This window comes from Dama dama, chromosome 9 (genome assembly GCF_033118175.1).
Source record: "Dama dama isolate Ldn47 chromosome 9, ASM3311817v1, whole genome shotgun sequence".
In the NCBI taxonomy this organism is placed as follows: Eukaryota; Metazoa; Chordata; class Mammalia; order Artiodactyla; family Cervidae; genus Dama; species Dama dama.
This window is the reverse complement of record NC_083689.1, coordinates 70,980,909-71,005,885: the sequence shown is the minus strand read 5'-3', so window position 1 is coordinate 71,005,885 and position 24,977 is coordinate 70,980,909. Positions and strand designations below refer to the sequence as shown.

General features: G+C 45.3%; 1 protein-coding gene across 3 annotated transcripts in view; it reads right to left on the bottom strand.

Annotated features, from left to right (window-relative positions):
• CYFIP2 (cytoplasmic FMR1 interacting protein 2) overlaps positions 1 to 24,977 on the bottom strand; it is a 133,762-nt gene that overhangs the window by 55,340 nt on the left and 53,445 nt on the right. For all 3 annotated transcript variants that reach the window (XR_009694215.1, XM_061151836.1, XM_061151835.1), the window contains exons 14-22: positions 24,559 to 24,725; positions 23,668 to 23,815; positions 20,309 to 20,462; positions 18,730 to 18,886; positions 18,113 to 18,209; positions 15,001 to 15,077; positions 11,646 to 11,754; positions 9,093 to 9,212; positions 1,067 to 1,266 (exon numbers count right to left, since the gene is read on the bottom strand). Coding sequence is in view for 2 of the 3 variants with exons in the window: in XM_061151836.1 (XP_061007819.1) it covers positions 1,067 to 1,266; positions 9,093 to 9,212; positions 11,646 to 11,754; positions 15,001 to 15,077; positions 18,113 to 18,209; positions 18,730 to 18,886; positions 20,309 to 20,462; positions 23,668 to 23,815; positions 24,559 to 24,725 (1,229 nt within the window). In the remaining variant the exon portion in view is untranslated. The remainder of the gene's footprint in view (positions 1 to 1,066; positions 1,267 to 9,092; positions 9,213 to 11,645; positions 11,755 to 15,000; positions 15,078 to 18,112; positions 18,210 to 18,729; positions 18,887 to 20,308; positions 20,463 to 23,667; positions 23,816 to 24,558; positions 24,726 to 24,977) is intronic.

The window sequence follows — 24,977 nt, the reverse complement described above, 5'->3', positions numbered from 1 at the left end:
GCTCAGATGGTAAAGAATCTGCCTGCAATGCGGCAGACCTGGGTTCAACCCCTGGGTTGGGAAGACCCCTGGAGGAGGGTATGGCCACCCACTCCAGTATTCATGCCTAGAGCATCCCCAAGGGCAGAGGAGCCTGGTGGGCTATATTCCATGGGGTCGCAAAGAACAAAGGGGAACACAGCAGTCCAGGTTCACAGGCTCAACTCTGGGCTTACGGCTGCTGAGAACAGTGGTCAAGAAAGCTGAGAATGAATTGAGCCTGAGCACAGCCTTTTCCAGGACGCTTCACCCAGTTTGGTTTCCTCAAGAGTAGGGTGCTGCAAACTCTTTCTATAAAGCCCCAGACAGCAAATATGTTCAGCTTTGCAAGCCAGATGGTCTCTGTTGCAACTACTCAGCTCTGCTGTAGCATGAGAGCCGCCATAAACAACTGCAAATGAATGAGCATGGATGGCAGAATTCCAATAAACTTTCTGAATGTCAAATAATTTCCACCTGTCACCAAATTATAATTCTTCTTTGGATTTTTTTCCCCCCCAGCCATCTAAAAATAATACCACTTTTAGCTCATGGGTTGAACAAAAACAGTTGACAACTAGAGGTGGCTTGTGGGCTGGAGTTGGCAGATCGCTGCTCAAGAGGATTGAAATTCCCAAATCTTTAGAGGACTGGAAGTCCATCTTGCTAAGTGTGTGGACTCTTCCCAGGCCCTCTCCTGCATCTGGCACATACTTATTCAAAGCTAGCCATGAGCCCGGCCCTGATGATACTGAGAGAGCCTCCTCTGAAGGAAGAGGGTTGGCTGCTTCTGCCCCTGCCCCCAGGTGGCGCTAGTGGTAAAGAAGCCACCTGCCAATGAAGGAGATGTAAGAGATGAGGGTACGATCCCTGGGTCGGGAAGATCCCCTGGAGGAGGGCATGGCAACCCATTCCAGCATCCTTGCCTGGAGAAACCCATGGACAGAGGAGCCCGCAGGGCTACAGTCCACAGGGTCTCAAAGACTGAAGTGACTTAGCAGGCACGCACACCCCCACCCCAGGCCGCTTTGCACGGAGACTCCCTTACCGGTTGGTGGAGCCGTTATAGCAGTAGTTGGGGAGGAAGTCGAAGTTGAGCTCCCAGAAGACATGCAGGGTGATTCGGCCGTAGGGGGCGGACACGTTGTGGTTGGCCTCCCGAAACATGGCGTCGAAGCTGTCCAGGGTCATGTGTTTACACAGCAGCCGGTGCGTGAGCCGGTTGATCTCCAGCAACCACTCCAGCTCCTGCCCGGAGAGAGAGCCCCAGGCTGCTGAGGGCTTGCACCTTGCACACCAGTATTGCATGTGCACCTTGCATATGCGCCTTGCACACCAGTATTGCATATGCACCTTGCATATGCGCCTTGCACACCAGTACTGCTACCTGACAGATGCCTTTCATGCAGGCAAGAGCCCCTCAGACAGCCTCGTAACTGCTGGTATCGGGACGAGGACTCCTGCAGTAGTATGTGGCAACATTCCCTTCTTTTGAGCGAAGGAAGCGCCAGACCATGCCAAGGGGGAATGCATGCCTGTACCCAGAAGGGGTCCACAGATCATGTTCAAATCCCTTGTCTGCACTCCCCTGGAGAGGAAAGCACAGCTACTTGCTTTCCAGTTTCTATGCTGGTAAGGAAAAAGCCTGTCCCTGAGAGACACAAGTAAAGTCAAAGAAAATTGTGACTGTCCATCTATGACTAAGGTTCTATCTCTACCCTGCAGAAAGCAAGCAAAAGAGCTAACCCCTGGTAAGTACTTAAAACCAGGTTGGTCCATGTGAGACTACTAGTTTCTTATGTCAAACACCATCCAATGTTAGTAATTTCTTATGGTTCAACCTAATACATGCCAAGGAGCATTCCAAGCACTTAATATGTGTCAACTCACTTAATGCTCAAAACCCCCTTATAAGGTCAGCATGATGGCTGTTCTTATTTTATACAAATATAGAAACTAGGCTTTAAAAAGTGCAGTAACTCAGCTTCAAATCCAGGAAATTGGGCTCTGACACTCACATTCTTAACTGTTATATACTATAGAATTTAAAAAACAGCTGGGGGCACAATGTTTCCTCCTCTGGACTCCTCTTATGTCCCACAGTCACAAGAGGGTTGGTTAAACATGTTGGCAAAAGTTTGGCTGCAAGCCACGGACCAAGGACTTGCATGAACTATAGGCCCTGGTCATCTGGAATGCCACCTTCAGGCAGAGCATAGGACCAGAGTGGATAATATCCAGACATAGCAGGTCACTGCATTTGCTTGGAAGTAAAAAAGAAGGTAAAATCTTTTGGGCTGGGTTTAGTTCTTCGTTGTATTGCTATCAAAATCAAAGCACAAACTTGTGCAGAGAAAGAAAGTACCCCCTCTGTAATGCTCTAGGACACTCTTATATTGCAGTGGTTAAGCCATTTTTTGTGATGGGTATGATTGTCCGTTTCAAGGAGGGGTAAACTGAGGCTCAGAGGGAGAAATAACTCGCTCAATAAAGGTCATAGAGGGAATATAGAACAGGGTTTAGGATGTGCTCCCAGGTCTTCTAATAAAATCATGTGTATTCAGTCCTTGGATGCAGCTGCCTGGAATAAATAAGCAATTACTGAGAAAGTCCTTTGAACAGGCTTTACAACATAAAAGCTAAAAGGACATGGGCAATGACTGTTCCCCAGAGTGTGGCCACGAGGTGGGGTGGTCAGAGGGCCAGCTATAAGACTTGGGACATGGAGCCCAACTGTTTACAGTCACAGGAGGAAGCCTTGCATCAGGGATTCAGTTTTATTCTTATCAGCCACAGGACTGCTCTGACTCTGGTTGGGGTCCAGAGTGTGGTGGAACCAGACCACACTTCTAATCTTGGAGCTTCGTCTCTCTGAAATTCAGATTCGGTGGCTTTAAATTAGGGGCAAAATACCAGATCAAAGTTTGCGGACTTAACTGGCTGGAGTGAGACAAGCTGGGGCAGGAGGGAGCCGGGGCTGGGCTGTCCATGGCAAATTGGAGAGCCACTGCTGGAAAAAGGCTATATTATGGTATCCAATTGTTTGTTACTGCATTGGAAAGGGGTAAGTGATGGCAGAGCCTCTGATCTCTTGGAAAAGGCCAAAGTCTGGATTTCAGTTCTGGAATGATAGCTGGAAGAATAAGTTTCCAGTAATTGTGCACTGTGAAATATATGAAGGACAGAAATACAGAATCAGCTGTCTGCTTCCATCTTTTGGGGCCTGGCTAGCCAGATGGCATCTTTGTTCCCAGTCACTTAGGATGGGTAAGTAAGTAAGTAAATAAATAAATGCGATGAATGTGGATGAGTTTATTTCTAAGGTCACTAAGTACCCGTAGCACATGGCCGTGCCCTGTTACCATGAAGACAGCTGCGGATGAGAAACTGGGACACAATTTCCATTCTGTGATTTCAGTGGCCTCACAAATGCACATCTGAGCCTGAAGAAGAGAGCTCTCAACTGCGGACGTGGGGATGCTCGAAATGCAGGTCCACTTCCTCTGCCATGCCATGGGATGCAATACAAATGGTGTTTTGCATCAGCCGTTTCTTCTAGCCTTTCAGTCCGAAGAGAGCACTTGCCTGTGGGGGGTGCAGGGCTCAGTGCCTCAAGGCACAGAGGTTTAGGAGGCCCCAAGGGTGGTCGATGTGCCTTCAGAGAGGAGGTCGGCTCTACAGAGCAAAGCCGGCTTACTGGGGGGCAACTCAGAGAAGCAGCACGGGAAGCAAAACACCCGAGGGGCTACTCATGTGAGGAAGAGGGAAGTGCTTTTCCGTGGGAACCAGAAATCCCGGGTGGCAGCACACTTGACCTTTAACCTTCTCTGTGGCCTGGGCCCAGAGAAAAGGGATCTCAAACTCAGGCACTAGGTCATCCCATGAATGAAGTGCACCAGGCCTGTGGCAAGCCCCAGAGAGCACAGCCCAGCTGATGGGGGCGTCTAGTCATTTCTAGGCAATTGTTGCCATATGTGAAGGCGGGTCTGATGTTGCCGGGGTTTCTGCAGTTTTATTCGAATTCTCCCAAATGTTAAATGTTGCCTCAAATTTTCAAATATGCTCTGCAGCCTAAGCAAAACACAGACTTCAGGCTGCCAGCTCTCAACTCTGGCATCAGATCCCTTCGAGAATCTATTTGCTCAGCTGCATAGGAGGAGGGAGACTAACTGATGAAATTGCTACAATCCTCCCAGCTGGGCATCAAGCCACCCCCTCCCCATCTTAGGACGGAGCTGGTAAGGTGGAGGGACGGGCTGAGGGGAGCACATTCCTTTCTTTGTTTCTCAGAAGAGGCAGAAGCTTCTCAACCAAGGCAGTGGGGGCCTCCTGAGCCCCCAGGAGACAGCATCCTGGGCTCCCCTCTTCATGGGCTTCAGGGAATGTGGCTATTCTCTTGGCGGCTGCAGCCCTCACCTGATAAACTCAGGCTTTCACTACTTGTTTTGATTTTGTTCCCAGCTAAAAGAACATTCAGTGCCTTTCAAGGACTGGGAAGAGGCCATGGACCCACCACACACTAAAACCAGTTTTTTCATAGGGTATGCTCATTCATTACTGGAAAACTACAAGATAGAGATAAACAACAAAGAGAAAAGCAAAAATCCCACCTCTTGGACATAATCACTGCAAACATTTGGCAAAGAAAAACATGTCTTCAAAGTAGGTCTCCCAGAAGAACTTGTGCTCTATCACAGTCTCTCAAAGTCCGTGACCCAGGACAGAGCTGGGGCAGCTAGGTCAAGTCCTCTTAGGAAATGCTGCTGAGAATCTACCCTGAGAGTGCCTCATTTGCAGGTCAAAATGTCTTTTCTCTTTTTTTAAATATTCATTTTATTTATTTGGCTGCATCGGGTCCTGGTTGTGGCAGCTCGAAATTTCTACATTCCTCTCTTTCTTCATAAGATATTTTCATCAAGTGGAAGGGACTATGCAAAGCTCTTTCTAGGCAGTATCTCATTTCATCCTTGAACATGTCTATGAGGTGAATGCTAATATTTCCTCCACGTACTGCAGGTTTCTATACAAGATAAGTGACTCACCCAAGATCACCCAGCTAGTAAGTGGTGAGGCCAGAACTGGGACCCCACGGTCTTTCTGATGCTAGAATCCTAGTTCTTAATCCTTTTTTAAAAACTGCTTTGTCCATTTTTAAAAAACCTTTTATTTTGAAATAACTTTAGACTTACAGAAAAGCTGTTAACTGCAGACCTCCTGCACTTTCCTGACCTAGTTTCTCCTATGTTAACCTCTTACATAATCATAGTATAATTGCATAAAGTTGGAAACTATCATTGATATAATTCTATGAACTGAATGACAGACCTTATTCAAATTTCACCAGTTTTTCCAGGAAGATCTTATCCCACATTTCTCTGAGTGGTCATGTCGCCTCGTCTTTTCAAATCTCTAATAGTTTTCAGTTTTCTCTTTGTCTTTTATGTTCTGGGTGCTTTTGAAAAGCATTGTTCATTTTTGAATGCCATTCGATTTAGATATATAATCACAATTAGATTGAGATTATGCATACATATTCAGGGGATGTGTGCTGTGATGTGCTTAGTCACTCAGTCATGTCCGACTCTTTATGACCCCGTGGACTGTAGCCCGCCAGGCTCCTCTGCCCATGGGGATTCTCCAGGCAAGAATAGTGGAGTAGGTTGCCATGCCCTCCTCCAGGGGATGTTCCCAACCCAGGGATCGAACCCAGGTCTCCTGCATTGCAGGCAGATTCTTCACTGTCTGAGCCACCAGGGAAGCCAATTCAGGGGATACATGAATATATTTTCTTACTGGTGATACTGACCTTCAGGCTTGGTTAAGAGGATGCCTCCCAGGTTTCCTTACTGTAAAGTTATTATTCTTCCCTTTGGAATTAGTAAGTATCTTGAAGGAGATAGTTTGAGACTAGACAACTATCCTGTTTCTTCTCAAAGTTTTTTTTGAATTTTATTTGTGACTAATTAAAAAATTCTGTTAAAATATACATAAAATTTACCATTTTAACCATTTTTAAATGTACAGTTCTGTGGCATTAAGTACATTCAGGTAGTTTTGAAACCATCACTACCGTCCACCTCCAGAGCTTTTTAATCTTCCTCAACTGAACCTCCGTACCCATCAAATACTAACTCCCTATTTCCTGGCAACTACCACTCCATTTTCTGTCTCTACAAATTTGACTACTCTGGACACTTCCGAATAAAGGGAATCATAAAATACTCTTCTCAAAGCTCTGCCCACGAATTTCAGTGTCTATTACTGGATCTTGCCTGTGACCATTATCACTCTGGTGTTCTAATGATGATTTTCTATTTCTCTCATTCCTTCCATGTATCTGCTCTTGAAGCTTTAAAATCTTCCTTTCATTCACCTAAAGACTGACCAATCAAGTTTATTCTAATTCTTGAAGATAATTAGCAGAGAGTAGTTCAAATAGCTTATTAATAAAAGAAGAGGGCATGCCTGTTCCATACTTGTGCATCAGGAACAACTATACAATTTCCAAGTCCCAGCACAAAATGAGAAGGTGCCCTGGAGAAGGAAATGGCAACCCACTCCAGTAATCTTGCCTGGAGAATTCCATGAACAGAGGAGCCTGGCAGGCTACAGTCCATGGGGTTGTAAAGAGTCAGGCATGACTGAGCAACTATCACTCATACTCATTCTTAATAGTGCCCTTCCTAAATACCATGGGGAATAGAGTAGTTCCTAGAGAAGCACTCTGAGCACTCAAAGCTTTGTTTTCTAACTGTGTTCCTCAGCCACTTGCCTTCCAGTTACTCCTGTGGTTCTAGTGTATATCTTCTGAGAATTAATAGCAATGTTTCGAAGCAAGGTTTCACACTTAACAGTGATTAATACAGTTTATGCCTGCATATGCTCTAGATTTGGAGGATGGTGATACATTTGATAGGCGATAGTATTTAGATTAGCTATTGTTATATGCATTTTGATACATTTTTAGCTTCTCAATAAAAGGTGATTTCATGCTTCAGTGATTTCTTCACAGATTTTAAAAATAATGTATATGTGTAAACACAAGTATTTTACTAGAAAGTAAGTATCTTTAAGGAATTCCAGGTGTATAACATGGCCCCATAACTTTCTTCGTGCGTAAGGAGGCTAGATAAATGGTGCTTGATGATAATGCGCTCCACCTCCTATTGGAAAATTAACATTATTTATCAAGAAGAAACTAGGGGAATAGGGGGCAGAGATTTGCATTGCTGAAGAGTCAAAAAAACCACTGAAAATATTTTCTACATGCAAGAAGGAAACATGTATATTGAGAGCAAAGAGAAGAATGAGTGAAGGTGCATGATAAAGCTTTTTTTTTTTTTTTGATAAAGCTTTTTTTTAAATAGTGAAAACTTAATGGTTCATTACTGTTTCTAGAGTTTAACTTCTAATGGGCAAGCTGGGGATTTTAGGTACAATGATCCAGTTTAGTTTCTCAAAGCCTAGTTGCTATAGCCACAGTATAGAGTCTCTTCCTATTAGACTGCTACTCCATTGAAAGGTTGCAGATACCTAGAATTCTTTTTAAGAACAAACTATGGTTATTTTTAAGTTGTTGCTTTGAGGGAACTGAAGAACCTAATATAGCCCCTGGCCAGTATTGCTCCGAGGTCTCAAGTGTTATTTCTCTGGGAAACTTGGCACAAGGTACAGAAGCTTAAAAGTAGCTTTGTCTTCTTGCCTTAATTCCTAGAAATTACGTACTGGGAACTTCAGGAAATAAACTATGATTTGAGGAATTCAAACACATGGCCTATCTTACTTTCATTTAATTATTTTGAACAACTGAAATCTTGCTAGACACTGGTTTCTCTGACTGGGTCTTTGTAGCCAACTGCTTCTTATTCAGTCACCTTTTCAGTAAGGGGCTCTCAGATAATCAACTCCTCGGTTCTTGAGACAGCATTCTTTTTCTATTAAGATTTCAGTTCTGTCTTTGAATCCTGACTGGATGTCTCTGTTCTTACATTCTCTTAGCTTTTCTTCTTTGATCCACTTGTCAGTTTTATCGTTTGACCTCCTCATGGTTTCCCATTCAAACCAGAGGGAGTTAGGTAGTTGATGACCAACAACTCCTGCCTTGTGGATCACGTTTTATTAAATTCTGCTTTTGCTGAGATACTGAGCATACTTAAATAACAACCCAAACATTTAAGCTTGGATAGGAATGGGTTGGTTTATCAAGTAGGACAGTGTACTTGTCCTTTAGGAGGAAATACTCAAGAGAGTAAGGGAGAAGATGAATGGGAATTTAACTTTACACGGCTTAGGACAACATGACTGACTGAATAAATGGAGTTAAAGTTTCTCCTGGGTCCCAGAATTCAAACCATATTTACAAATGTATAATTCAACTACTGTATGGTTTAAATGGGCTTATTGGGCTAGCCTGGGAAATAATACCGTTTTTACCATTTTCTACAGAGAAAGTATTTTCCAATTTATGTATCAGACAACTCAGTGAACTTGTAAAAAACAACCGGTTTTTATGTTGGAACTATCTGTGCAGCAGTTTCTTTACAGTTGTACATAAAGTGTTTTTACTGTAAAATTGAGTTAATGTATACAAATAGACCTTTATGCCATAATAAAGTTACTAGTACTTAAAAAAAAAAAAAAAAAGAAAGAAAAGGTGGGGGCTTTCATTAGAAAACGATTATAAATTCCAAGATGGTGACAAGGCAGCATTAAACTAGTCAACAGCTTCTCTGGGCTCTAACCTACTGCACACCAATGAAGCCGACCCCACTGAGAAATTCTTCCTCCTTTCTCAGGACCATCCAGCTGCTTGCTGTATTTGTAGAATCCTAAAGGACAAGAAGCTGTGTCCCGGGATAGGCCATCTCTAGAGATTTCAAGACCTCCCTCCCTCTCTCCAGGCAATCGGGAAGGTAAAATTTCTCTCATTCCTTTTAAGTCTTTTTTTTCCCCTTTGCTCATTCAGATGAGAAAGAGGCTCATTGCTTCTCTTTAACCAGCTCAGTACCAGGCTACCAACAACTCCCAGTCTGAGGAGTTCCACAACAGAACTCCCAAGGGCCCCCGTCTCTTACCACGATTGAGGTCAGGTCCTCACTCTCAAAGCGGCTGATGGCCTGGTCCAAGGATTTATACATGGCAGCAGAGATGCGCTGGGTAATGAGTCTGTTCAAGTCAATGGATCTACCCAACAGCTGCGTGAAAGAGAGAAAAAGTTACTTAAATTTTACACAGGCACATGACAACTAAATGCAATGCACTGATTTAGCAAATTGTCCTAAAAATATAAAGAACATGACCAGGGCATATAGGGACTCTATGCAGAAAAGAGTATTGTTAAATTTCCTGAGTATGACAGTACTATTTGGATAAGAGGATATCCTTGTTCTTAGGAGATATGAGCTGAGGTATCAGGGGTAAAGTGTTATGATGTCTGCAACTTACTCTCAAATGGCTAAGAAAAAAGTATGTATATTAAAATATATATTTTAATATATTACTTACATAAAAATATGTTTTTATAAATTATATATTCTATAAATACATAAAGTACATTTACTGTATTTATGAGAAATAATATATACATGAGAAAAATAAAGTGAAGCAAACATGATTAAGCATGAATAATCATGAATCTGGCTATAAAGTTTATATGTGTGTTCACTGTCTTATTGTTTCAACTATCCTGTAGGTTTAAAATATAAAAAGTTGAGGAAAAATATGGTGCATTCAGATTATAGGAAGAGGCTTGTGATAGGCTCTAGCAGCCCATGCAATGCTGACATCCTGAATCTCACCCTGAGGTTCTTCTTGCATCCATCCTATTGTGTAGTTCAGTCACCAGGGAGGGCCCGTCCCCCTGACCCCAGCAAGGGCCTACTGTGTACCTTTATGAGGATAAATTTAAAAGCACGAGGAGAAGGGCTGATTACAGGATGGAAAATATAGCTCAGGCTAATTTCCACTGGGGTTCATGTGGGCATGACCACAGATGCTATGTAGATAGCAATAAACATTTATTGAGTACCTGCTGCGTGCACTGCACTTTGCTATGTGCCTAAGGATTATTCTCAACTATTTTATTTTTTTCTGCTTCCCTTTTGGGAGAGATTTTCTACTAATTGACTAAGGCTCCTTATAGCCATCTTCTATACACACAAAGCCCTCAGGATTAACATCCTGTGGCTAATTCTAGCTGCACTGGTAATGGAATCTTCTGAGAGGCTGAAGGAGAAGCTCTCATGGAGCCTTTGATGTTGATAGATGGGCAAATGCTTTTTCCTCTTACGATTCTTCCAGCATGGATTTCTCAGAGCAGTGGGACTTCCCAGGTTTTTCAGGGTAATTCCTCTCCTCTCTATCCAGGGCATTTTCTCAGCCTCAGCCCTGCTCCCCTTTGCCCAAGTCTTCTCCAGGAACATGTGAACCACAGGAGAAGCACACAGAAATCACAGCGTGAAGGTCATTTCACTGCCTGTGACTGACAGGGCTTAGGAGTAGGATTTAAGATCTGCTAAAACATCTCTTTGTCTGCAAAGTAATGTCTCTGCTTTTTAATATGCTATCTAGGTTGGTCAGAGAGTCCCTTGGACTGCAGGGAGATCCAACCAGTCCATCCTAGAGGAGATCAGTCCTGGATGTTCATTGGAGGGACTGATGCTGAAGCTGAAACTCCAATACTTTGGCCACCTCATGCAAAGAGCTGACTCATTGGAAAAGACCCTGATGCTGGGAGGGATTGGGGGCAGGAGGAGAAGGGGATGACAGAGGATGAGATGGCTGGATGGCATCACCGACTCGATGGGCATGAGTTTGAGTAAACTCTGGGAGTTGGTGATGGACAGTGAAGCGACTGAGTGACTGAACTGAACTGAACTGGACTGAAAACATCTCTTATTTTGTCTGCCTGGCTCCCATGAACATTGTTAAGCAGGGATATGTTTCTGAGCTCCTGGCAGCATTTCCTCTATATCATGGGTCAAATGTTAACAGAGACTAACTCCATACCATAATGGGAAAGTCAGGGATAGACTTTCCCATTTCTGAACATCAGTCCCAACTGGAGGAGGTGGGCTGAAGTTCACGTTGTTGTTCAGCCGCTAAGTCGTGTTCAACTCTTCATGACCCCCATGGACAATAAGCACTTCAGGCTTCTCTGTCCTCCAGAATCTCCTGGGGTTTGCTCAAATTCATGTCCATTGAGTTGGTGATGCCATCTAACTATCTCCTCCTCTGCCTACCCCTTCTCCTTCTGCCTTCAATCTTTCCCAGCATCAGGGGCTTTTCCAATAAGTCAGCTCTTCACATCAGGTGGCTGAAGTATTGGAGTTTCAGCTTCAGCATCTATCCTTCCAGGGAATATTCAGAGTTGATATGCAGCTCACGATGGGTATTCAAAAGCTCTGGTGGCCCGCTTCAACTGAAGTGAGCAGCAGATGGGCTGAGAAGCCCAGAACTTGAACCGAAGGAAGCCCATTGCCTCTTGGTAAGATTCTGAGGCTGGATTACCCCTATGCTCAGCAGCCCACACAGGGCAATACCCAGGGCAGATGATACGGGGTCCTGATTTTTGATCTCTAGGCTAACAGCACAGCCCCTCTCTCCTACCATTCCCTCTGTCTCCATACCTGGACGTGTCTCTGTTTCAACAGAGTTTCATAGCGGTTGGATGGTGGGTATGGAATGATGACTCCATAATTCTTACATTCGGCCCTAAAACGTTTATCCAACAGGACACTGGAAAGGATAAAAGTGAAATAAGGCCAGGAAACCAGTAAACATGACAGTGAATGGAGTTCAATCACTCAGCCATATGTATTTCAAATCATAGGTTCTACTCATAAAGCACTATGTTATATATTTTAAATATTATTATTTTTTCTGCTGTAGAGCAAAGTTCTTTAAATTTTTTTCACCTGGAAAAGCTCAATAGGTGAAATGAAATTTCTACATTAAAGACAGGCAACAGAGAAGTTGAGCTGCTTTTTTCCTTTTATTTTGTTTTTTTTTTTTTTTACCATAAAAGCAATTAAGTGCATGCTTAGTTTAGCCCAGGAAACAGTCTAGGTACCAAGGATTCAAAGTTCCCATCCTTGTGGAGCTTGGGTTCTATTGAAAAGAGACTGATAAAAAATATATAAGCAGAGGAATAAAATAATGTTGCTGCTGCTGCTGCTGTCGCTTCAGTAGACAATAGTAAATACCTGCATTACTGCTACTACTGCTAAGTCACTTCAGTCGTGTCCGACTCTGTGCGACCCCATCCCTGGGATTCTCCAGGCAAGGACACTGGAGTGGGTTGCCATTTCCTTCTCCAATGCATAAAAGTGAAAAGTGAAAGTGAAGTCGCTCAGCCATGTCCGACTCTTCGTGACCCCATGGACTGCAGCCTACCAGGCTCCTCCGTCCATGGGATTTTCCAGGCAAGAGTACTGGAGTGGGGTGCCATTGCCTTCTCCGTACTGTTCACCAGGCATGCATATAGACATGCGCACAGTCATTTTTAATCTCATGACAACCCTATGAATTAGATGTTCTATTATTATCTTTCACACTGAATCATGAATTACAGAGCAATAAGTGCTCTGAAAATAACAAAACAGGATCATTTGGTGTTAGGAGGTCATGGAAAGTCTCTCTAAAGAGGTCCTGTTGGACAGAGACCTAAATGCTAAAAATGGAAAGATTTGGGGGAAGAATCTTTCAGGCATGATTAGCTTGGTACATTGAGAAAAAGGAAAGATGTAGATAAGGGGTGGGGTGTGTTGGAGAGCACAGTACAAATATGAATTTACAATGTTAGTCTAGGGGCCAGATCCTTGTGGGATGACACAAGCCACAGTAAAGAGGTTAAATGTTTTCTCAGCATAATTGAAGCCACTGAAAGGTTTTAAGCAGGAAAGTGACATCATCTGAATCTACACTGCCCAACACAGCAGCCACCCACCAGCTGAGCCCCCAAGAATCTGAAACATGGTGGGTCCAAGCTGAGATGCGCTATTAGTATAAAATACACAACAGGTGTTGAAGACTTAAGAAAAAACAACAAAAACTATCTCTTTAGTAATTTTCACTGATTACCTTTTGAAATTGTAATATTTTAGATATCATAGATTATATAATGTATTATTGTTAATTTTAAAAATATGACTACTAAAATTACACTTGTGCCTGCATTATATTTCTGATGGACAGCAGTGATCTAGATCATTCTGTCCCTCTGGCACTTTCTGACTCTTCCAACTTCTCACAATCTCCCCCAACTTCCTGTATTTTTGACAAACCACGGGTCTTATAAGAAGGGATATAGACCAAGATTCCTCTTTTAGATAAGGATATTTTGTAAACTAAATATATAGAGGACTCAGGGTTTGACAAGTCTGAGTTTGTTTACGCAGACAATGGACCAGCATATTTTGAAGATAACTGGAATTATCTTGGAGAAACTGGAAGCCCAGCTCTCTGGTAGGACCACATACAATTCAATCCAATCCAGATCCTTGTGAAGTCATTCCTTTGTGAAAGGCTGCATTCTCTATGCTTCCCTGAAACCCTAAGTATATGCTTTCTATAGTTTCCATCATTAAGAGTCATTCATTTCATTTAATGCACACTCTGTGTTAACAGACACTTGTGTACCCGTACACCAACTCTTGGGAAGCCCTGGTGGTTCAGCAGTAAAGAATCCGCCTGCCAATGCAGGAAACGTGGGTTCGATTCCTGGGTTGGGAAGATCCCCTGGAGAAGGAAATGGCAACCCACTCCAGTATTCTTGCCTGGGAAATCCCATGGACAGAGGGGTCTGCCGGGCTATAGTCGATGGGGTCGCAAGAGTCAGACTCTACTTAGCGACTATCACCACACCAACTCTTGACTGAAATACATCAGAGAAACTCCAGTTGTTGAAAGCAATAGGAAGCAAGTCTTTAACTGTTGAAAAAGTAACAATCCTTGAAATTTCTGGTTTGTACATTTGGATTTCCGATAAAAAAGAGAACTACCCTATATATATATAGATACATATATGTATATGGATCTATGTATCTCTCTGTATCTATGTATATATATATATAGAGAGAGAGAAAACGAGAGAGAGGTTTTTGCTGACCAGTACTATTGTGGGTTCCTTGAACACAGGAAATCTCAGGGGTCTAAACCAGCCCATACTGACAATACCAATGAGCCTGTGAGAACTGACACACCTAGACGTCTTCCCTGGTCTCCTGTTTGACCTTCACACTCCCCATATTTGCTCACCTCCAATCCATTCCCTACATTTTAATGTTTTAAAACATCAAACTTATAAAAATCAAACCAGGTCACTGTCATACTTTGGAAATCATCCCATGGTGTTCCACTTCTCCTAGGATAAATGCCTATTAGACCACAGGGCCTGGGCGCTGCCTACCTGCCCAGCTTTACCACATAGCACACCCCTCTGTGGTCTGTGAATGAGATATTTACATGCACTAATTTTAATTAAGCCTTTCAACAACCCTACGAGGTATGCATGCTATTAATATTATGCTTTTGCCAAAGGGACTTTGCACAGTGGTTTGTTTTACTTGCAGTTTTCCATTCTACTCTTTACCTAGTTTAACTCAATCAACACCTATTCACTTCAGATGTGAACTCAAATGTTACCTCAGGAGAGCCCTTCCAGTTACCCACCCTAAAGACTGGTTCAGGTTTAACTGTTATATATTCCCAATAAATTTTCTTTCACAGGAATCTCCCTTGTCACTGTGCATTCAATAGTTTTTATTAATGTCTATTTTTCTCACTACACTGTAAGCTCTGTGAGGTCTAGCCCCATATCTGCCTATTTCTCTTTCTTCTACTTGCTAGCACCCAATCCAGGCTAATGGAATCATTCAGATTTCCTTAGGTGCTAAAGCAGAAGGGAGGTTTTGTAACACAGGATCTTGCCTTCCAGGTGGCAATCTTAGGAAGGTTTGGTGCCACAGTGCTGAGCTCTCATACCTGCCGGCCATGGCTTTGTAGTAGGCAAAGATCTGGTCCGCCAGCTTGTAGACAAACTGATCAAAACACAGGTTCACCTGGTGAAGAGGAAGCAGGAAATGTCACTGGTGTCTGTCCCACTTTATTAGAGAAACTGCAGCAACTGAAGAGGGCAGTGGGGTGGGACTGCCTGAAAGTGTGAGAAGGAACACAAGGCTTTGAAGGAAAGAAAAAAAAAAAGATTCTATGGCTGAGTATGTTTGGGAAGTGTGGTCCCTTGCTCTCAAGGTCCTCAACCAGGCACAGAGAAGGCAAGATTCAAAAAGCTGTTGAAGAATTGCCCTCCCCACTGGTCACCTCGTGTATGTTACAAGGTACCTGCCCACATCCTGTAATTACACATATCAGTTTCCCCATATCCTAATAGACTTTCTTTTCTTTTCCTTTCATTTTATTTTTACCTTGCTTTGCAAAGAAAGAAGTTGATAGTCATTAAAAATTTAAAAACCTCCTTTTAAAAAAGTTTGCTTAAAAATCTTTGGTGAGCAAGAGACCATCTTGCCTTTTCAGTGTTTTATTGTGTCGGTGCCAGAATGTGATGCTCAGGTGAGAAGAAATTTCAACCTAGACACACAGGGTTGAAACCAAATTCTCCAATGATGGCAAGAGCAGGGACTGGCCAAAGGTGGGATGTTAAAGAGACGGGCTGTGGTAGTTGCAGGGTATTAAGGGGATAACTTTGTAGCAACAGACTGTATTTAGGTGATTAATCTTCCATCCTTTTAGCACCAACCTCCCAGCCCCATGAGGCTCTTTATCCAAAGAGCTTTCATATCTTTTATTTTATACCATAAATACTATTTTGAACATAAAAACAATGTATGTGAGTAACCAAGCCATCTGCCCTGGACTTTGAGCTTCAAGGGTGCCCAGGGGGGCCTCCTACAGGCAAAGAATACATAGGGTCCAGGTGGGGGTGCCCAACTCCTGCTCCCCTTCTAGAACCAGCTTTGAATATTCTTGCCCAAATAGCCCAAGCCCCTGCTAGGGCCTGTGTGCTCTTTGCCCTAGGTTCACCCCTGGGGGTGGACTGCACTGCAGACGTATAAACCCCTAGGGCCCAGGGTTGACCAAATGGCCATTGTTTGAGGGCAGGGGTGGGAGACAGAGCTTGGGTAACCACGCATAGGCCTTTCCAGGTTTAAAACAGAGTCTGAGGATGGGAAAAGACAGGGGGACAATTTACACTTCTGCTTCACGGCCACTTATGTTATTCAGGGCTAGTCTGCATGCTTTCTTTCCATTTATTTTTTAAACATCACTTGTCTATAGGATACTCCTAGATTTTTTGTTTTCAACCTGTTAGAGAACATGATTAACTAAAATCTTATCAGAAAATGGACTTGTCAAAACTGAGAGGCAACCAATTAACTTGTCTACTGGAACCTTTCTTCCCAAGTTTGCATACTGCTCAGAAGAGGACAGATTTGCACTGGGCTCCCCCAAGGTTCTCAACTCCCACAGCAATTGAAAGATTTAGAAAGAAAGCAGCATCCCGACTAGCTTTCCTTTGAAATATATAAACTTTCAAACTAATTTGGTAGTAATGCTTATCCTAAAATATTCACATCTGTCCTTTATAAATAAGAATATCTTATATTTGTACCTTATATTTGAAAATCTTATAAAGACAATTGGTCTAGTTCTATGTTTATATAACTCCACATACTTAAGTGGAGTGGAGACTCTCATTCCAATTTCCAGATGACAAAACTGAGATATTCTGTAGCCCTTAGTGCTGTTGATCTCCTGTTTCTGCTCCTTGCTGGCCTGTGGTAGGACTGCACTTTTTCACTCCTCTTTGAAAGCAAGCATAACCAAGTGACTTGCTCTGACCAATGACATGTGTCACTTCCAGCTGGAAGCTTTAAGTATCAGAGTATAAATTCACCCTGACATGTCTCCCTGCTATGGCAACTACTGAATATCCCAGATGGGTTCCAGATTAAAGACTACATGGAACAGAGCTCCTAGTCAACCCATAAAAGAGAAATGAAACTTCAGTCTCAAAACTACTAAGAATTTGTAATTGTTTGTTACTGCAGTGTATCCTAGCCTTTGCTGACCATTACAAAAATAAAGCCGTTAAACAGCAATTCAACAGTTTCACACGTGAGAAGATGGCTATTTCAGTCCCACCAGTACTAGAATGAAACTCTGTAAACTGTGTGATAATGCGGCAATGATACTTGAATACTCTAAACTAGATAGTAGTATATACTTCTTTAAATCATTGTAAAGATTATCTAAAATGTCCATAAAGTGCTTTGTACCTGGCAAATGGTATCAATATAATAATCGATAGGTAATATTACTGTTTTTCTTTCTTTTTTTTTTTTGACTGTGCCGCATGGCATGTAGGATCTTAGTTTTGTGACCAGGAATCAAACCTATGCCCCCTGCGGTGGAAGAACATAGTCTTAACCACTGGACCACCAGGGAATTCTTGGTAGTATTACTGCTGTTGTTGTTATCACCAATTAATCCAACTGTAAAAGATCTATTAGAGAATTAATTTTACCCATGTAGTTCTATCTATTATTTGCCATTATTAAACATCTGAAAAAGAAAGACCATCCTCCCCTTCCACTAGGTCCCCTTTGATTATCACAATGTATAAAGATCAGTCTCCAAAGCAAGTCACTGATATCCCATACTATGGTCTGAATGTTTGTGTCCCCCTAAATTCATGTGCTGAAATCTTAACCCCCATATGTGATGGAATTAGGAGTGGTGATGTCATCAGGATGGAACCTTCATGAATGGTGTCAGTGCTCTTACAAAAGAGACCCCAGAGAGCTCCCTGGCCCTGGCCACCCCATGAGGACACAGCGAGAAGTCTGGGACCCAGAAGAGGGCCCTGCCTGACTCTGCTGCTACCCTGACCTAAGACTTCTAGCCTCCTGAACTGTGAGAAATACATTTCTGTAATTTTTAAGCCCCACTGTCTGTGGTATTTCGTTATCACAGCTCAAACAGACAGACACTCCACTCTGGGCCTGTGGTTAGAGATCTGAAAAGTCCAGACTCTCAGAGCATGATTGTGGGAACAAAAGGAAAAGCAGTCACTTGCCTCAGCTTCGATCTCATCATATAGGAATTGCTTTTTAAACTTGGTCAGAGCATAGTAGGCGCTGTCGTTGTACAGATCCAAAGGGTAGAGGACATACCTGAGGAGGCAAAAACAATGGCCAGTAGCTTACTAACGGTCTCTCTTAAGGCAGGCAGACTTAAACGTGCTCAGGAAACATGCACAGTTGGGTGAACAGATTCAGCGTTGGGAAAAAGAGGCACTTTCAGCATGCTATGATGTTTCCAGGCTCTACTTAGGAAATGACTTATTTTACACTCTGCCCACAGAGATCAAAGCCCATGAAGCGAGGCCTGAAAAAATCAGTCTGGGACTAAAAGCAGTGGGGCATCCATTAAGGACATCAGCGTCCCGATTTTTAGAGATGGTCATTTTATCAACGCGGTTGGGATGAGGCTGACAAAGCCAGCAAGAGCAGTCAGGCTGGCAGACGTCTGAGCCTTTCTGCAAGACTGAGTTACATGTGGAGGTGACCTGACACTGGGTGGGACACACTGCGTCATCTGGAAAGTTCTGGAAAGAACAGGGCTCTCTGGCTAGCAAACTGCCCTCCACCAGCACCCTGGGACCCTCCTTGCCGGCCCAACCCTGCCTCTTACTCCATCATGGAAGGTTCTTTGGTTTCCAAGATATGGTCCGTTAGAATCCAGGGCATGGACATCTCGATGGGGAACTGGATTCGCCGGCCCATGGTCAACTCCAGGAAGAATTCTCTGAACCAGAGCTGGGAGAGGTCACAACACTGCTGCAGGGCTTCTGGAAGCATGAGGGAAAGAGCCCGGGTTACACATCGGAAGCACCGGAAGATCTTAGTTCTGATTTTTTTACTTTTTATTCTTCTTTCATTGTACTAGGTACAGAGCAGGTACACAAGAATACGACTCCATTAGTAGACCCTGCTCTCCTGGACCTGAAGGGCAGCCTAACATCTATTGAGAAGACAGTGTTTGGGGAATTCCTTGGTTAGGATTTTGCACTTTCACTGCCAAGGGCAAAGGTTCAATCCCTGGCTGGAGAACTAGAAGAGCCCATAAGCTGTAAGGTGTGGCCAAAAAAAAAAAAGAAGACAGTGTTTGTTCACCCACCAGTGTGGAGGCTGGGGGGGGGGCAGTGATGGTTGAGAGATTTAGATGCCCCTACAGTTTCCATCAGGTCTTTACAAAGCCATCCTGAAAACATGACATCTAAGTGTCAGAGTGTCTTTGTTGTAAGTGTCGAGGTAGATCTACAGGTGTCCACTTTGCACTGGACTGCAGGCCCATGATCCTTGCTAGTGATAATTTTGGACTCCTTACTGCTCAGAGGCCTCAAAGTCCCTTTCTGGACTACTCTCTTGAGAGTCCCTGGGACAGCAAGGAGATCTAACTAGTCAGTCTGAAAGGAAATCAACCCTGAATATGCACTGGAAGGACTGATGCTGAAGCTGAAGCCCCAATACTTTGTTCAGTTGATGTGAAGAGTGGACTCATTGGAAAAGATACTGATGAAGGGAAAGATTGAAGGCAGGAGGAGAAGGGGGTGACAGAGGACGAGATGATTGGATGGCATCACCGACTCAGTGGACATGATCTGAACAAACTGCAGGAGATAGTGAAGGACAGGGAAGCCTGGCATGCTGCAGTTCATGGGGTCGTCATGAGTTGGACATGACTGAGTGAACAATAGCAAAGACTGCTCTCTACCTAGAAGATCACCCTTTTCGATACCAACAGACACACCACCCTCTCGGGACCCTCGGATGCTACTCTCCCTTCCCCTCATCCCATCTGCACATGCATTCCATCCACTGGAGAGGTGGAGGGGGGAACACGGGATGGGGTGCAGCCTGGGAGCCCCCTTTGCTAGGAGCAACGGGCACTAAATCAGTTCAGAGATGGCTGTTTAAAAGCAAAAAGCTGACCTGGTCCCTACGTGCATCTGTGTGTGTCACCTGTTTGTGATCCCCCTTTACTAAAGACTTCACAAAAAATTGGCCACAAATATCTCCTTCAACTGACTCACAAGAGCTGGACTGAGCCTGACCTTTCTCAGAATCCGCTGGAAAGTGTGCCTTTTATCTTTGGTGGCAAAATGTGCCCCTTGGGTCAATGATCCCATGTCTGCAACTTCTGGCCCAACAGCCTGAGCTGCTCTGGTTCCTGGGAGCCCTTCCCCTCCCCACCCCAACAGGATGCTCACCGCTGATGTTGAGCAGGTGGGTGAAGAAGAAGGACTGCTTGTGGAAGTCTTCGATGGCCAGGACGATGGGTCCATCCAGGCTGCTCCGCAGGGTCTTCTTGGAACCGCTTTTGTCTGCGATGAGCGATTCAAGCATGGTCCGCACCATGTACAGCTTGAAAAAGAAAGGAAGATGGGAAGGTCAGGGGCTGGCCCTCCATCCAGGGGAAAAGGTTGTTTTGTGTTGTATTTCTAGTCTTTTTTTTTTTTTTCCTGCAGATATCTGCCCTTAATAAGCACTGTCTTAAGGAAGCACCAGTTTAGGGTTGGAGAAGTAAACTTAGCATGTATAGCCTTCAAGAAGGAGACGGGCCAGCCCTGAAGGATGCCCTGCCTGGGGCCGGGGGCCTCCCGTGGTTATCAGGTCTTTGAAGGCCCAGGTTCTTGCCTGCTCTGCTTGACCAGGGCGTGGGTATCAGAGGAGAACCTCATTCCACGTCACCCTGGAGTCACTCCCTGCTCTTCTGGACAGCCATGTGGCACCAGGGTTGGAGCACTGGACTCACAGTCAAAAGCCGGAGCTTCAGGGCTTCGCAGTGCCACTGGCTTGCTGTGTGACCTTGGACACAAAGTCCCACTCTGGGCCTCAGTTTTCTTATCTGCCAACACGAGGAGGTTCTACCAGATGCTTTCTCCAACCAGTCCCTTTCAGTTCTAACATTCGGAGGAACTGTGAAACGCGGTAGGATCAGAGCGAGCCCCCCACCACCTCACGTTTCCAATCCTGATTACCGAGGGACCGCGGCGCTGCGCCCTCCGGGGGCGCCAGCAGCATGGCACGGCTGAGGTGCTGGGTGGAAAGCAGGTGAAGGTCAGTACTTACAGGAGGCCTACTAGACAATTAACTCCTGTTTACAGAGGGCCTTAAGTGCAAAGGGCGCAAGGGCTAATCTAGATCTTTCCACACCATGTGTCTTTGAATCTTAGGGCTGGAAGGGGCCGTGAGGAGCCAGGCTAGTCCATTCCTGCTGCCTCCTGGAGAAGTGTACCCAACCAACCCAGCCAGGCGGTGTTATACCAAGGATCGGCAGCCTCTTCGGCCCTGTGTGCCACCAGTGGGGTGAAACAAAGCCCGCGGGGACCACTGGCAGGCCTAAGACATAGATGGGAGAGAGGAGGAGGGAATGGGAGGGCAGGAGAGACAGGGAAGAGGGAGAGAGAAGAGAGAGAGAGAGAGAGAGAAAAGCAAGAGGTATTGTATACGGTGGGAAAGCCGCCACGACTGCTAGAGGCCACCTGCCGACCACCTCTGAGACACTCCAACCTCCCTCTGCCACCACGTCCATCCTCTGGTCTTCTCTAGCACCTCACCCACCGAGCGCCTGGCCTGGGCAGCGTGGCCACAGAGAGGAGCGGCACGCCACCCCGGGCACAGCACCCGCCTTTGTGGTAAAGGAACTACGGAGCACCCGCCTTTGTGGTAAAGGATCCACCAGCTGCGGGTCATCAGATAGTCCACCCTCTGCAACCCTGTCGGTGGGCACGGCTGACCGTCCCTAAGACTCGAGAGGCCCTGTTCTCACGATGGCCTTTGGAGTCCTCCAAGAAAAGAGTCTTTCATCCGGTCTGTGCGGATGCTGACCGATTTGTATCAGATTCTAACTATCTGAAATCCAAGAGGGGGAAACACTTTCCCCGCCTACTTTTATTAAGCAGAGCATTTAATTCACTGGAACAGTCACCTCCCAGCTCTGCTAGATGCCACATCTACTGTGCCCCCAGGGCCCTGACAGGGACCCGGGGTGGGAGTCAGGAGACCTGGTTCTCGTCCCACCTCCACCTAGACTCTCCTTGTGACTTGGACAAGTCACGGTCCCTCTCTGGACCTCAGTTTCCCCATCTGCAAAATGGGGGGAGCAACTAGTTTGGGACTAGTGTGTTTCTAAAGGCTATTCCAAGCGGAGCATCCAGGAGTCCATCAGGTGTGTCCTCGCCACCCTACCACATTCTGGAAGCACTGGTAGGGGCCTGTTGGTGACACTCCGTCTCACATTACACAAGCACCCCTCTCTCCCTCCCTGGCCCCCACTGCCCTCTCATTCTCTGCCTCTCGGCCCCCTCTCTGCTACTTTCCATTCTCTCTTTTGCCTTGCCCAGAAGAAGCACCCAGAAGCCCTGCTCAGCCCCTCCAGGCCATTCTGGACTGGAAAGGTCTCTGGCCCCTGACATTTACACAGAACTGTTTGCAGAAGCTTCCTTGAGAAGTTTCACGTCTCTCAAGCAGGCAAGATAAGTGCAAGGGGCCTGCTGGCTGAGGGAAGCTGCAGTGACAGCGCTGAGGTCCCAGCTCACCCTGGCCCCACCTCCCTGCCCATCCCCGTACCCGGACACAGACACACACACACAGTGAAAAGGGCCAGGGTGGGCCTTAGGCGGCTCATCTCAGGTGATTCAAGGACTCAGGACTTCAGGGATAAGACATAAGGGTTGTGTGAAGCCAGAGCTCCCAGCCTGGGGCTTGTGGGCCCTGTAAGACTTTTAAAAGCTGGAATGGGTCCGTTAGCCTTTTTTTAGTACCTCAAAAAGTCTACCAGAAATTATTTATGCTTAAGTAGGTGGCAAGGATTTAACTAAGGTGCCTAGGTTCTTTACTTTTTTTTTTCCCCTATAATATTACAACTACTTTGGATAAGCCACAGACAACCTCTTGTTCAAAAAGCTCTGGTTAGCAACTCTGAGTATCTCTGATCATTAGACTTTCTCTAAGGGGTCAAAGACTTTCAATTTGTGATTTGGGGTGTGTTCAGAGAATAACAAAAGGGATGTTTAGTCAGTAACATGACCTTATCCAAAGTTTTCATTTAACAGAGAAGATAATCAGAGCTCAGAGAGGTCAAGGCACTTGCCCAAGAACACACAGCAAGTCAGAGGCAGAAACTTGGGAATTTCTAAGCTAGGATGTCACTACAAGGGAAGGAAGAGGGGAGGTCAGGGTTCATTAAAAAGGGACAAGAGAGATGCATACAGGTTCCACGTTCAACACCTCTATACTTTGGAACCTGTACTTCACTGGGCTAGGAGAGCCAGTTTTGGTATTACCCCCTTTTGCCAGATTAGACAACTGAGGCACAAAGAGACAGTATAACGTGCCCGAGGTCACACAGGTACGTAGGACTAGAACCCAGGTCTCCTGAATCTTATGCTAGTGGTCCTCCCTCTTACATCAAAACAACACAGAAAAAGACGAGAACAGCTGCTTGGCCCTGCCCCTCCTGCCTGAGGACTCCCGACCCCACTGCCCCACGGTCCAGCCAGGATGACCTACCGTAGCCTGGCTGGCCTTTGAGTCAGCAGACTGGCCCGTGCTTGGAGCCGCTTACCTGTGTGCTGGAGGGACCCACGGCTCGCCGCGGCACCTTGATGTCAAATCCACCCTTGGGGTCCTTCTCCCCTTTCAAGCATGGGTCATTGGGGGGCTCACGGCCCCCCTCCCAGTCACAGATGGTTTTTCGAATCGCCTGTAGAACACTGGGGAAGGAAGAACCGGGATTCAGACCATCAGAAGGAGGTGTGGCAAGCTTGAATCTAGAGTCCATGGTGTCCAGGATCACGTGCCTTAGAGCTCCTGACATGCCTGTGAACCATGCTCATCCCAGGGCCCCTCCCCCAGGGATGCTGGCTTCACAGATCCGAGGTGCAGTCTGGAAGTCTGTATTTCACAAGCATCCCAGCGATCCTGATGCCCACCAGCTGTCTGAGAACTCGACTCAGAGCCCATACAGTGGGAGAGAAGCTGAGTGAAGCAGGATGGCTATTCTTCTTTTTGCTTATAGAACAGTTTCATTAGTCCCATTTCAATCTCTGCATATTTAAAACTTTAATAATAGCTTATATGTGTTGCATACTCGCTCCATGCTGTGGAGTGCTTAGGTTTATATGTGAATTCTCTCACTGCATTATCCCAAAAGCCTATTGAGTAGGTATCATTCTCACCCATGTTTTACAAATGAAGGAAACAGAGGTTCAGAGAAGGTAAGTAACTAAGTTCACACAGCTATACAGTATGGATATGGGCTTCAAACTTAGAGATGGGGACACAAATTATCCCAAATGTCCAATCTCCTAAAAGAGCCTCTTAGAACTTGCTGGAACTCATTGGAAGGGTCTGTGTGTTCAGACACTTCCCTGGAAGCTGACTGAACCAGGAACATCCTCCGTGGCCTGCACCCCTGATTTTGGACATGGCCCTAAAAGGCCATCTGAAGACCCACCTGATAAGGACATTCTTCTTCTTCCGTACCGCCTGCCTGAGGGGCTCGCGCAGGGTCACTTGAGCAAAGTCCTGCAGGGCTGCGTAGATGGTGTTCCTGATGGCCTGGTTGAAGACGCTCTCCATCCTGCCCATGAGCACCTGCAGGCCTTTGATCATGGCAATCACCTGGCCAGGCACAGATCAAGGTGAGCTCACCAGCCTCAGGACACCCGTCCACCCAGTACCCTCGGCATGTCCCAGGGAGGGTGCTGGCAGAGACTTCCAGAAGCATGAGGCCAGCCAGCAATGCTGAGAGTGCCAGCTCACAGCTGGGTGGAAGTGTGTACCAGAAAAGAAGTCAGCACTCTGCTCCCCTCTCAGGGAAGTCCTGCTACAAAGCGAGGATGTCAGCCACACGGCGTGTATTTCACCATCGGT